At 48.1% G+C, this 13919-nt stretch overlaps 1 protein-coding gene across 5 annotated transcripts in view; it reads right to left on the bottom strand.

Moving 5' to 3' along the window:
* The window catches only part of MEST, a 30286-nt gene that overhangs the window by 15898 nt on the left and 469 nt on the right, over nucleotides 1–13919 (bottom strand). The window contains exons 2-8 of one of the 5 annotated variants that reach the window (XM_034764006.1): nucleotides 12638–12704; nucleotides 8876–9030; nucleotides 5829–5941; nucleotides 4084–4161; nucleotides 2895–3031; nucleotides 1461–1519; nucleotides 616–656 (exon numbers count right to left, since the gene is read on the bottom strand). In XM_034764006.1, coding sequence (XP_034619897.1) covers nucleotides 616–656; nucleotides 1461–1519; nucleotides 2895–3031; nucleotides 4084–4161; nucleotides 5829–5941; nucleotides 8876–9029 — 582 coding nt within the window. In that variant the 5' untranslated portion in view covers nucleotide 9030; nucleotides 12638–12704. Of the gene's footprint in view, nucleotides 1–615; nucleotides 657–1460; nucleotides 1520–2894; nucleotides 3032–4083; nucleotides 4162–5828; nucleotides 5942–8875; nucleotides 9031–12163; nucleotides 12258–12637; nucleotides 12705–13919 lie in introns of those variants that run through there. The other 4 variants (XM_034764015.1, XM_034763979.1, XM_034763987.1 and 1 more) reach the window with 4 other exon arrangements.

Below are 13919 nucleotides of genomic sequence, written 5' to 3'. Positions count from 1 at the left end.
CCAGAAGCTCCATCTTCCACATCAGCACCTGGACAGTCGGTGTTTGATAAATCTGAATCCCTTCCCCCTTCCAAGTCCCTCCTGCTTGTTACTGTACGGAGAAGGAGCATTTCCAGTCCCTCTTTCCAGCCTCCCACCCCAGAACCTGCTAGTTACTGCAAAGAGTGAAGGTGTCCACTCGTCTACCTCTCCCCCTGCTGTCTGGCTGCTGCATTGGGGAGACATCTGTTTCTCTGACCCCTCCCCCAGTGAGTTCCAATGCCTGCCTCTGCTGCTGCTCAGAGCCATCCTAGCTACTGCCGCTGGGAGGTGGTTTTATGATGTTGACAGGAGAGCTGTCTCCCATCGGCCTACAGCAGTTACACGAGCGATCTTACAGAGGTGCAGCTGCACCGGGGAGTTCGCTAGTGTAGACGTGGCCTGAATAATTGCTCCCCCCTTAACTGCACCTAAACATTTACATGCAGTAATTTTAAGTAAGCCAACAAATTACAGTAGCTGGAAAAGGACACATTCTAGGACAAAAAACCGGCACACACTCAAACTCATGCCTAGAAGTTTTATTCGCGATACTTGAGTCCAGATTTCATAAAACTAGAGACCAAAGCAGCTCACCTTCTGAATGAACCGGGGGTAATGAGTTTCTGGGAAAATACCTGAAAGTGTTTCAGAAAACAGACACTGCAGTTACTTAATTGTGCTCTGACATTTCCGAGTCTCCCCCCACCTGTGCAGCCTCAGTGAATGCATTTGCTGACAGCCAGATACAAATACCTTACATGGGGATGGCCGAGTCTTTTTTTTTTAAACACCTCTTACTAGAATTTATTTTTGTGCATGGCAGAGGCGGCGATGCCACTGTTATAGGCTACAAATGCCATCAAGGCACTGAACCAGCCAAGTCAGGACAGGCACCTACTCTCCCGAAGAGTGGCCAAAAAACATGTCATAAAGAAATTCTTACTGCTCAGCGGCAGCACCATTCAGAAATGTGCCACAATAGAGACCGTCTGCCCTTACAAGCTGCATGAACAGGATCAATCTGCTACTAATAAAACAACAGCGGGAGACGTATCTGTTGTCCGGTTTAATCAGCCTTCCTATGTTCTATAACCAGCCATTCCCCCCGTTTCCTCACTTAAGAGTGAATTTTAGTGTTGTGAAAGGTCCTGCACTGACAGCACTGAAACCTTCCACTAACCCATAGAAAAGGGAGAGCTGTGAAAGTGTCCCCCCACTGCTACACCAGTGTGCCTAATCCCTGGCCTGGAGGGACCCCCTCTGTGGGTCAGAGGGGGGTTAAATCTCTATTGCCCATTCAGCCCTTGGCACTGTGATGAGACTGCCAACAAAAGGAGCAGTTAGTCTCAATGGTGATGTAGGCACCGATATCAGGGAAGTGGATCAAGACCCACCAATTCGTTCTGCACAGATCACGTTACTCTAAGCATAACAGTTACCTCCATTGGATAAACAGAGGCTGTTGATCAGAACACATCCAGTTTTATTGTGTTCATACCTGGAGAACAAAAGACAAGGCTGAATGAAACTGGAGCGATTCTCAGCCAATTCCAAGAAGTGACTGACCAACAGACTGCAGTAATATCGCCATTTATTAAAACGTAATCCAGGATGCGAAGTCACCCGTGAGACATGATTTCAAAAGTAGCATAGGAACAGCAGTGTCAAAGTACTCCCTACAGCTCTCCTTCACTGTACAGCTCATTCACACGGCAATAATCACTGCTGAGAGAGTAAACAAGGCCTTCTCTAATGCGTGCTTTATGAAATGATCTCAGCAGCCTTGGGGAAAGTCCTCTCTCCCTGGATCTCAAGAGGGATACAGAAAATAGGCACACTGGATTTGCACTACTGGATGTTCTATTTGCTGAATAATTTTCACTTTAGACTAGTTAAAAAAATCAGCAATGCTTACCACCCACCCTCCCCCACTCATATCATTAACTGGTTAGACTGGGAGCGCACAGCACACTGCTAAATTGTTTGTACTAAATAAGTAATAAATATTTGTAAAAAAACCCCTTCTTAAATGCTCATACAATGCACACACATTTAGACATCTGACATGTACCTAGAGATTCCACACCACCCCATGTTAAGGAGTTCTGTGTGGAAGTTACACCTTGCAGCACTTCCCAACCACCGGGAGCCTGATCCACTGATTAGAACAAGGGACTGCACATTAAGAAACCTAGGTTCTGATTCCTCCTCTGCCAGTAACTTGCCCTCAGACAAATCCCTCAGCCACTCTTTGGTTCAATTTCCCCCATCTATAAGCGGGGCATTCTATCTGCTCCCTTCCTCATAGGGGGGTTGCAAGGCCAAATCCTTAACGTTTGCCACCTACTTTGAGGTGAGACGGGGAAAGGCAAAGCATTATCAGCTGCTGCGAACATTTCTGACAGGAAGAAAAGTGTTACCCTAGGTAGAGTCCTTCCATCTGTGAAGAACCATCCCCCGTGGTTTCAAACAGACCCTGGTCAATGGTGACAGAAGATGCTCTTGGCTTGTAAAGACTTGCCTTGCTCAATCCTCACATCCTTGACAAGCCTCCAGGTCTCAAAGACAAAGAGTATGTTGTGCACCTAGTTTTGGAGATGGCTAGACAAGACTCTTCCACTGTATCGTGTACACAGCTCCCACTGAAGGCAATGGCGGCAGCCTATCAGCTTCCCTCCATCTATCTACCTAGGTTCTTATCCTACTGCATCCATCAGCATGGTATCACACTGGTACCTCCTGCTGTCACCCTGAATCTCAGATGTGGGATGGGGAAAGAGGGGGCTCTGCACCATTTACTTTTACTTAGCTTCAGAGAATTAAACCCTAGGAGGACGACGAAGAGCATTCAGAGCTTTAGTGCTTCCAGTGACCTGTGGAGCAGTTCCTGTGCAACTGTGTCTCCATAGTCATGAGACAGGAGGTTGATCCTCTGATTTCGGAGACCCAGGTGCCCCAGCAGCCCCTCGACGATGTTGGCCTGCTCAAAAATGGAATAGCGATGGGGCCTCTGTTTAAAAAGCAAAGCAAGAGAGCAGCTCCAGTGAGAGCAATGTCATACACTTCTATCGTATTAGTTACAGAGAGCTGGAGTATCACTATGCAGGTTCTTTGGAACAGCCCACCTGGCAGTTCCAGTCTGACCAAGTTCAGTGCCTGGACACAACTGAGCACCAGTGCTCATGGACAAATGCAGAAGCATGATACAAGCCCAGGACTGACAGCCAACAACTCAGATTCTAGTCCAGGCTCCTGCTGATTTATTGAGACATCTTGAGCAAATCATTTTACCGCCACGTGCCTCAGTTTCCCCATCTATAAAATTGAGATAATGAAACAACTCACAGAAGGTGATGATTACCTAGTGTGTGTAAAGCTCTTTGAAGATGAAGAGCTAAGTACTATCATACTCACTCAGTGATCTGTTTGCAAAGTTACAATTACACTAGCGTAACCACAAGCTAGTAACCCTCTGCCAGCATTTTACCATTCAGAGTCAGAGCTGCCTAACGTGACAAGTGAAACAAAACTATTCTACAGAGGTCAGCCAACACTCCAGTGGAGTGTGGTCACTTTAGAGAACATTGCATCATGTCCCAGTTCTGATGTTTGATTTTGACACCAATCATATTTTAACAATTGTATCTTTATTTCTGTTACTGAAAAATATTAGAGACACAAGGCGGGTGAGGTAATAGCTTTTACTGAACCAACTTCTGCTGGTGAGAGAGACAAGCTTTCAAGCTTAAGAGCTCCGTGAAAGCTTGAAAACTTGTCTCTCACCAACAGAAGTCAGTCCAATAAAAGATATTACCTCACCCACCTTGTGTCTCTAATATCCTGGGAGCGACACAGCTACAACAACACTGCATCCTGAAAAAAATGCAAGTGGATAAAGACAGAAAGCAACCTGGGAAATGAACCGATTTCATTAAAATCCACAGGAAATAAAATCCATCTTCCCAGGCACAGGCATGTGTGATGCCGTTGGTCTGGATGCACTTTCATCATTACATTCCTTTTCCAAAAGGAACTACACAATCATTTGTCAGGACCACTTACAGGCTTGTCACTAAAACCGAATCCTACAAAATCCAGAGCGATCACCCTTTGAAATCGCTGGGTCAGCCCTTCCCAAATCTGTAAGAGAAAGAGAGGAAAACATAAGAGCAGCTACACTCATATCTCTGAGGCCTACACACCAAGATGGACAGTTCTACACTGTAGAGTATCAAAGGGGTAGCCGTGTTAGTCTGGATCTGTAAAAGCAGCAGAGAGTCCTGTGGTACCTTATAGACTAACAGACGTATTGGAGCATGAGCTTTCGTGGGTGAATACCCACTTCTTCGGATGCATCACCCACGAAAGCTCATGCTCCTATACGTCTGTTAGTTCTACACTGTAGTTTCTTAAAGCTCCCCCCAGACACACATGCTGCAAACATAAATTGAACTGCAGTGGATTTGAGTTATCATAATAACCACTATATTCATGACAGCAAAAGCCAACAGATCTTCTAAAGAGTTATTTCACCCATTCCCCACAATTGGGTTTCTCCCTGCAAAGGCGATATTGGCTAGATCCCGAGGTTCCCCTCTGATTTGCCTCTCCATCCAACATAAGACCCAGTTCTATAGCTATATCCTCTGGCCAGATGTACCATATGGGAATTGCCTTCAGAACCTGTCAAACTGATACCACGATCACTCAACAGGGAAGTCCACCTTCTCATTCATTACAAGGGTAGTGCCCCTGAACTCCCAAAAATGTGAGTATTTGAAAGGACTCAGATTTTGAGATGACAGCTGCGCCTCCCAGCGAGAGGCCTTTATGGAGTTATTTTTAAAAGAAAATACCAATATTCATATAGGCCAGTTGAGAGAAGCTGCCCCCATCATCATGGAATCCATGTGTAGCCAGAGATGGTTTTTGCTCCCTTTGGAGCTTACAAAATCCAGCATCTGGTGCCAGGAATGCCACATTTGTTACCATCAAACACTTACACAGCATGGGAAACTGACATCATTCTTTACAAGTACAAAAGAACCCTGTTTATCTGACCCTCCATTATCCGGCTCTCCATATTAACCAAACAACCAGCACACACAAGTCCAGAAGCAGGTGATCTCTCCTGTAGCCACTAGATGGTGCTGCAGCCTTGCACTTTCCCATTCTTTGGCTTATCCGAATGTTTGATTATGGGATCTGGCCCCAGTCCCAATTTATACAGCAGAACGCTGTTATCTGATCTAAGACAAGTTTCCTGCCCCCAAGAACACACAAGCAAAATAAATCATAGGATAAAAATCTTAGGAGCAGAAGGGCCAAGGGATTAATAATGAGTAGAAGGGATGCTTGAAAGTGAGTCTTAAGGAGAGAACTGAAGTGGGGCAGGGCACTTGGCAGAGAACAGAGCACTCCAGTCATGGGAAGCAGCATTAGAAAAGGCCTGAAAAAGGGTGTGAGATGAAGGATGAAGTGGCAAGAGAGAAATGGGAAGAATTTAGGGAGAGGAAGGGACATCAGAGACATAGGTAGGTGGAAAGAAGGTTTATAGGGTCTTGTAGGTGATGACTTAGCCACACTTTCAAAGCAATGACAAATTGTACCAAGTTTCACCAAGGGCAAAGTCTTGGCTATGAGAAAAAAGAGCAAAGTGGGCTGGGGGAGTCAAAACAAGAACTTTGCCACAAACTAGGGAAGCCCTGTTATTCATCGATCTCACTGGTCGGACAGGCCCATTTATTCCTCCCTGAGAGATTCCCCTCTCGTTTCCAGGGGAAGTGAGAATCACCCATTTTACTCACACAGTAAGCTTTGGGCTTACTTGGTCCCCTCACCTTGTACCAATCATAGCTGGAGGTTGGGAAGCCGTGTAACAGAACCACAATATCGGAACTGCCGAGTGCACCTGATGAATCTGAGGAGAGAACAGGACATCAGCAAGACACGCTACACTCCAAGGAGGCTCTCTCTTTAAACTTTAAAACAGCTGTACAGGATAACATATCAGGGACCCAACAGTAATATCAACCAAGCTGTGTGTTCCAGGCTCCTGAGAAGAGTTTTGCTGGTTTCTGAACACTAAAAAAATCAGATCTCTCCAGCTGCAAAGCCCTCACAGTAACCATTCTTAGACCTTAACACACAGACAACCCCCCCGAGACTTTGCCATTCAGAGACTTCTCAGCTTGCACAAAAACCTGTTACTAGGCCTATTGTTCCTTAAGAGCTGGACAGAGGTGCCTCGCAGAGGAGTGCGTTTACACTGTTGGTGTAATGGCATCACGTGGGGGCGCACCACATTAGGCTATTGATCCAGTCTATGTACATAGACAACTTGGGAGCAACGAGAGCGATCTTACATTTACATAACACCTTTCATTCTGAATGATCCCAAAGCACTACACAAATTTTAAACTGATAGGGAAACCAGGAATCAGACACTCAAATGCAGCCATCTCTTGGGTAAAACATGACAGGTGTTTCACAGCACATAGCAGCAGGTTAAGGACAGGAAGTGGAGAAAAATACTGCTCCCAACTGCAACTGTGGCATGAGGAAGACTTGGGAAGTAAGTATATTGTGAGCATCTGTACTTAAAACTGCAATTTGGCCATAATTTAGAGCGAACACCCCTGCTCTCAAGAAGGGATCTGTGGGATCTTCAATGACAAGCAGCTAAGACATCGTTTTTACATCTCATCCAAAACGACAGCACCTCCAACTACACAGTGCTGCCTAACACCAACAGCCCACAAACGCAAGTGTGCCATTTGAGTAAACCTACCACTTCCAGTTCCTGCCGGACCTAACTGTTCCTGAGAGGAGTCAGATGCAAGCTACTCCTGGGGGAATTCTGCACCACTTCACGTGCACAGGATTCATATCCCATGCAGATTTCTTTACTTCCCCGCAGAAAAATTACTTTCTGATGGGGAAGCAAAGGGAAGCCACAAGAGCGGTCACATGCTCCTCCCCAGCAGCGCAGGGGAGCATGTTATTTCTGGTATCCGGAGCAGCGGGTAGAGAGGTAAATCACTGCAGGGGGGAGCTATGGGGGGATGGGGATGCCCTGGATGGTCCTGGGTCAGACACCCCCCTGGGGCCAGGTCAGGCCCACCCCCTGTCCACCCAACCCCCATGCATCCAAACCCCTCCATACCCAGATCCCTCCCGCTGAGCCTCACTCCCTCACACCCAGAACCCCCACCCCCCCAAGCTCCTCACACCCAAACTCCCACCCCGCTGAGCCTCACCCCCTGCTAGGGTGACCAGATGTCCCGATTTTATAGGGACAGTCCTGATATTTGGGGCTTTTTCTTATATAGGTTCCTATTACCCCCCACCCCCATCCCGATTTTTCACACTTGCTATCTGGTCAGCCTACCCCTGCATCCAGATCTCCCCCGCACACAGACCAGGACACGGACCTCTGGGGCAGGTCCAGCCCTTGTGCTGTGTCAGGGTCAGGTGCAGCTTCATTGCCGAGTCCATGTCCCGGGTGGGGAACTGCAGGGTGATCTCCCACCTCTATGCAGCCAGTGGCCTGTGCTCCCCACTGCCATGGTGGAGCCTCCACATTTACTTATTGACAAATACAATTTGCACATTTTTAAAATATTGTGCACAGAATTTTTATTTTTTTGGCGCAGAATTCCCTCAGGAGTAGCAAGTACGGTCCCAGCTTATCTTATCAAATACAAGGGGATAAAAGCACAAGTTTGTACAGCTTCAGACACAAGTTACATATTTTGAACCAGGTTTTTCTCTAACAGAGCTTAATCGTGGCTCCAAAAATTCCCTCTGAGCACAAAAAGTGCAGGCAAAATCCCAACACTGACTAAATATCCCAGCAACGGGGGGTCACAACTTTTTTCTTACTATTATCCTGCACTCAGCTACTCATAACCAGGCTATCAGAGGCACCCACAACCCCCAGCATCTGCTCCCACAGTGCCTAGAGGGGGGTACTAGGCCCTGTCACACTTCACAATAAGGCCCAAACTGCTTGTGGCCTTTAGGTACTACCACAATATAAATGTTTAATAGTAACGATACCGACCCTGGTCCTAGACCCATGGTCCATTCCCCCAGAAGTGAATTAACTGACCTACATTTGCCACTTAATTTAAGGCGGCCAGACCACTCCATTTCAGTGGAGTGTGGAGAGAAAACACCTCAAGAGCTAAGGAGCAAGGACTCCCCTCATCTTCTATTCAATCATTGCCATAGTTTCAACCCAGATTTAGCTTCCCTCTCACAAAGGACTGGCATCCGCATGCCCCTTCAGGCCACATCCCAGTAGAAATGTTCCCATCGCACCTGCTTCTGTCCAGTCTGTCTCCAGTCAGTCTGTCTCTCTCCCCACACCCCTGTTTTATTTTTCTATGTATTTATTTTAAAACTTTTTGCTCTTTTTTTGCTCCCTATCTCCCCCGTGTCTATGTTTTCCTTGATTCTCCAGTGCTTTTCCAGCATGCCTTTTTCCTTACTTTCCCCTAAATTCTTCAGTGTCTCCCTCCCTCACCCTTCTTCCCCATGCGTGTCTTGCAGGGGATCTCCACTCTGTGCCAGGCCACCAGCTTCCATATGTTCCTCCCCAACCTTCTCTCCCAGTGCTGTCAAAGCTTCTCTCTAGTATTGCCTGGTGGCACAGACCGGCAGCACTGGAGAGAGAAGCCGTCTGTAGCACCACCTGGGGGAGGACAGCGTAGGCCCAGCAGCTAGGCAGCTCTCAGTCACAGTGCAAAGGTCTGTCTGCTAGTCTGGCACCCCAGGCTGAGAAACACAGGATCTCCTCAGTGCTGCAGAAAGCTCCATGTGGATGCACCACTCCCCTGTCACGCCTCACCTCTGTAAAAGATGTTTTGGGTCTTGTATGTGAAGAACCTTCCTGACGCCCTCCATGAGTGAAGGGCTGGGGACAGCTTAGGCGGAGGGATGTGCAGGTAGACAGCAAGGAGGGGTACGCTCAGCAGCCCCACCTGAATCCACCACTCTTTCATCCTGCAGGAGAAAACGAACACAGAATGAGCAAACACAGCACGATCTGCCCATCTGAAAGACTGCACTGTTGCATTAAGCCTTCTGTGTCTGCCTCATTGTGACACACCCCACTGGTTTAGTTTGAAAGCTCTGATTACCCAACATTCCCCAGGAAATTCACCCTCAAACCACGTCTTTCCACTAGTGTCTGTTTTTCACCTTCTCAAGACACCAAGATATATTAGTCTTGAAACCTTTCTTTCTGCTGCTGTTAAAATTGAAAGCCTTCCACAAAACTACTAGTAAGGGAATCGCAACTCAGACCAAAACTAAGCAGTTTTGTAGCAACCATAAGGCCAGACTGACTGCTCCCAGGGTTATACAGTCCTTTTCTGATCAGTAGTGCAGTTCTGTACTTCATAGGGTTTTCAACCCAGGTTGGCAACAATCAAAGGTTTGCCGGTTTGGTATTCTTCTAGGCATTTACATCATGTTCATCTCTATGCCTTATATCACAATTGCTGAGCTGGAATTGATATGCAAACTGGATACAATCAACTCAGGATTGAATAAGGACTGGGAATGGCTGAGCCATTACAAACATTGAATCTATCTCCCCTTGAAGTATTCTCACACTTCTTATCAAACTGTCTGTACTGGGCTAGCTTGATTATCACTTCAAAAAATTTTTTTTCTCTTACTTAATTGGCCTCTCAGAGTTGGTAAGACAACTCCACCCTGTTCATGCTCTCTGTATGTGTGTATATATATCTCCTCAATATATGTTCCACTCTATATGCATCCGAAGAAATGGGCAGTAGCCCACAAAAGCTTATGCTCTAATAAATTTGTTAGTTTCTAAGGTGCCACAAGTACTCCTGTTCTTTTTGTGTGAAATGAGTTTGGTGTGTCAGTCAAGTATCTACATAACACCACCACCTTACAACATCCGCCAACCAGATAAGTGCCAATTTTAGCCTAGAGATCAAGGACTCAATGGGCTATGAAGATTACATGGTCCCCTAACCCTGGTGCCTCCAAATCAGGTGTTTGAGGCACACATGTGGAATGGTTCTGGGCAAGCTTGCACCACAACTGTATTTATTCTGGGGTTAGAGAGAGGACTGCCAAACTCCAGAACTGTCAAGCCATCAGCTTCCACAAGCATTAAATTCACACACAGATTGTGAATCATTCAATTTTCTCAGTTACTCAAATCTCCACATTTTTGATTGTTCTCAAGTCAATGGGCCTTTTACTTCAATCGGAGCAGGATTGCCCTCTTTGTAACATCTACATTGTGTGACCATTCTGTATAATTGTAGAAATTCTATAAATATCACGTGAAATTATTTATCTACTTTGGGATCTTAACAAAAATGTCAACCTCCAGCCACCACAATCAGCTCCCTCACTGGCATGAGAACTTAACTCACACATATACAATACTTAAAGAAAATCCTCTTAATAATGACATTCTTACAAAGGTGCTGGGCTCCACCCTCAGTTTTGGATTTCACACAGACACCACACTGAAACAAAGAAAAGAAATGCACCAAGCACACATTGTTCTTCTGACTAGCAAAACCCTGGGCTAGTCCAGTTTTGCTGATTACTAGCCCACCCATACGGTCAATGCATCTGAGCCCTGACCGGCACCAGCCACTGCTATTCCAGTCCTGAATCCACACGCATGCATCTCAATCCTGATCTGCAGCACTTGATGTTATTCCAAATCCTGACACACACACACACACACCCAGAGCTTTGCCCACACACCTAAATCTAGAGCGATTTGCAGCATCTCCTGTTATTCCAGCCCAGCTTCATACACCGCTCTACCAGTAAAAAGAACAGGAGCACTAAGGTGCCGCAAATACTCCTATTCTTTTTGCGGATACAGACTAACACGGCTGCTCCTCTGAAACCAGCTCTACCAGTGCACATCAAGACTGACAGGGCAGCAGCCGGTGCTATTCATACTGGGATTTCCAATACACACTTCTTCCAAAGCATCTCAATGTTGATCTGCAATAGCCCATGCTACAGGGCCGGCCTTAGGGAAAACAGCACCTGGACAAACTTGTATTTTGGCGCCCCTAGGCCCAGTTGCCTTCCCAGGCTCCCCACTCGATTCCCATTCCCCCCACCCCATTGCTCCAAATTCCCATCCATGAATGTGCAATCCAGGCCCACTCTGCTTCTTGCCTCTTAACCACAGCACCTCCCGGACCACGTCACCCACCCGCAGGGCCGGTCTTGCCCTGCAGTGAGTCACATCTGGATGCCACGGTGACGGGCATCATAGGAAACCCCACAGCAACCCTTTGCCTCCCCCAGCCAGTGCTACAGGGAACCTTCATCTGGTTGTTGAGCAGGACAGCCAAGATAATATAGCAAGTGATCTGCCACACTCTGACAGGGTCAGCAGGCACTGGGGCAGTTGTACCTCTCTCCCTCAGCATGGCATCCAGCTTCTCTGCCAGAGCCCCAGAGGGTCGGCAACTCAAGGGGCAGCAGCACAGTGGCAGGAGGGCACCAGAGGGCTGTGATGGCAAGGGCACATGGTGACTTGAGAGCCCCAGAAAGGTGGGAGGGAACCAGAGGTGTATAGATCGAATCACATTGGTGTGGGGATGGGGGGGGGGCCGTGACGTAGGGACTCCAGAAGGGCAGACCTCTCCCCACCCCAATACTGAGCATTCCCAATATTCAAGTACCCCTCCCCAGTCCCTGGGAAGGGGGTTATTGGGAGAGGGGAGAGGTTAAAATGGTTGGGTGGTGATGGTGGAAGGTTCACTCCTGAAATATCTCCAACCCCCTGCACTAACACCTCTCTCTGGAATGAGTAAGATAAAGGGGGAGCCCCTGAGAGCTGAGGATCATGGGAAACTGTGGGGTCAGAGTGTGGCATACAGGAGGGGGACCTTGAAGACATGAGGGACACCCTGAGAAAAGGGGAGAATGGGGGGGCCCTGAGAATTTGGAGGCTGGAACCTGTGGGGCAGAGGGAGGAGCCTCCTGGGAGCTGTGTGGGCATGGAGGGGGGCTAGGAGCTGGGGGCACAGAGAGGAGTCCCCTGGGGCAGGCTAGGAGCTGGGGGCACAGGGATGGGCCCCCTGGGGGCTGGGGGTCAGGACCCCCTAAGACTTACTGGTCTCTTCTTTGCCCTAGAGCTTTAGTTCCCAGTCCCTTCCCAACCTGGAAGACTATGGTGACTTCCAGCTCCTGGCTTTCATTCAGGCCACCCATGGAAAAAGGAACAGCGGGGCTGGGAGGGGAGGGGAGAGCCGGTTTGCAGAGTGCAGAGGCTGGATTAGGAGCCAGGCTGAGAGAGACACCATGTGGGGCGGTGAGCAGCGGTGAGCAGGGCCTCTGCTCAGGAGCAGGGTGTTCCTGCCACACCCTGCAGGCAGAAAGGGGAAGCCCGAGCCCCTTGCCTCTGCATCAGGGGGCTACTGCCCCCACTGGCTACGGTGCCCTTGGTGAGGGCCCATGTTGCCCTGCCTTAAGGCCAGCCCTGCATGCTGTTTCATTTGTATTACTGCACACAATTGCCATTGTGAAATAAAAGCAAGCAAACAACTGCAAGCAGAGGGATTGCAATAGAGAATCAGTTTTAACCAACCTTTCCCTGAAGGCTTTTCAGGACTATGGAGGTTTTGTTGAAGCTTCCTTTGTACCATCCGTGTGCACTTAGGGTAAAGCAAAAAACGCTGTTCTCTTTCACTTAAGGCTGCCCAAAGTGCAGCACATCAAAAATGGGACACAAAGGGAAATGTAATTGTGATCTTTTTATTTAAGCCATCAACAAAATGCTAGAACTGTTATGTTGTTGGTCTTTTGAGCGGAAATAAAATCAGTCTTGTGTAAGGTTATATCACAGAACTGAACAATAAATTGCTTACATCCATTTAAAAATCCAATGAATTATTTGAAAGTGAACAGTACAATGTCAAATTACTCCTCAAAAACTGACAAATTTCTGCAGGCTGCTCTCTCTCATGGCAGAAGTTAGGGTTGTAAACGTAAAGCTGCCAAAGACTATAGTCACAATATCTAAGCTTGGTTCTCCCTACACGTTCTTGGATCCTGTCAGCCAAAGAATCCTCTCAGCTTCCAGAGCGAGTCTTAGCCTTTCGTTATCACATTATTCAATGTTACATGCATTCAGCAGAATCTACAAAAGGGTCTTAAAAATGCAAACAAAAGCATAAATAACTAACTTTACACAGACCCCAAACCAGACCCCCACCGAGTTCGAGAGGCCCCTAGAGAGAGCCCCATGCTGCGGGAGTCTCTCTGAGAACGCTAGTGTAACCGTGCAATTATAGCATTAATTATCAATAGGTCCCTAGTCCCAAGTCTGTCCTGCACAGAGCTTCGCGATACGCCCCAGCAGACAACTCTTTACAACAGCAAGGGCTTAGTATTTAGCAAGAGAGAAAAACGAAATGCTGTCAGAACAGTTTGGGACAGGGCAAAGCCTCAGCTCTCACTCCAGGGGGTACAGCCCTCCCCCACCCTACCATCCCTTCTGGGGGCGGGCGCACAGACCCCCATGCACCTCCTTCAAGGGGCACAGTCCCTTCAGGGGGCCCAACCTCCCCCCAACTCCACCCTCACTCTGGGAGGGGCAGAGCCCNCCCCTTCAGGGGGCCCAACCTCCCCCCAACTCCACCCTCACTCTGGGGGGGGCTCTGCCCCTCCCATACACCCTCTCCTGGGGGCACACTGCCACCCCCTGACCCCACCCTCTTATGGGGGCAGGGGCACAGCCCCCCAGGCACCCTCTCCAGAGGTCACAGCCCCCCCCCATCCCCTCTAGGGGGCAGAGAAATCCCACCAGCCCCCCCCCAAGCTATTAAGCCCCTCCCCCATACTCCTCCCCCTCTGGGAGGCAGAGCGTC

Source organism: Trachemys scripta, chromosome 1, assembly GCF_013100865.1.
Source record: "Trachemys scripta elegans isolate TJP31775 chromosome 1, CAS_Tse_1.0, whole genome shotgun sequence".
Lineage (NCBI taxonomy): Eukaryota > Metazoa > Chordata > Testudines > Emydidae > Trachemys > Trachemys scripta.
Note: the sequence above shows the minus strand (reverse complement) of the source record. Positions and strands in the feature narration are given on the sequence as shown.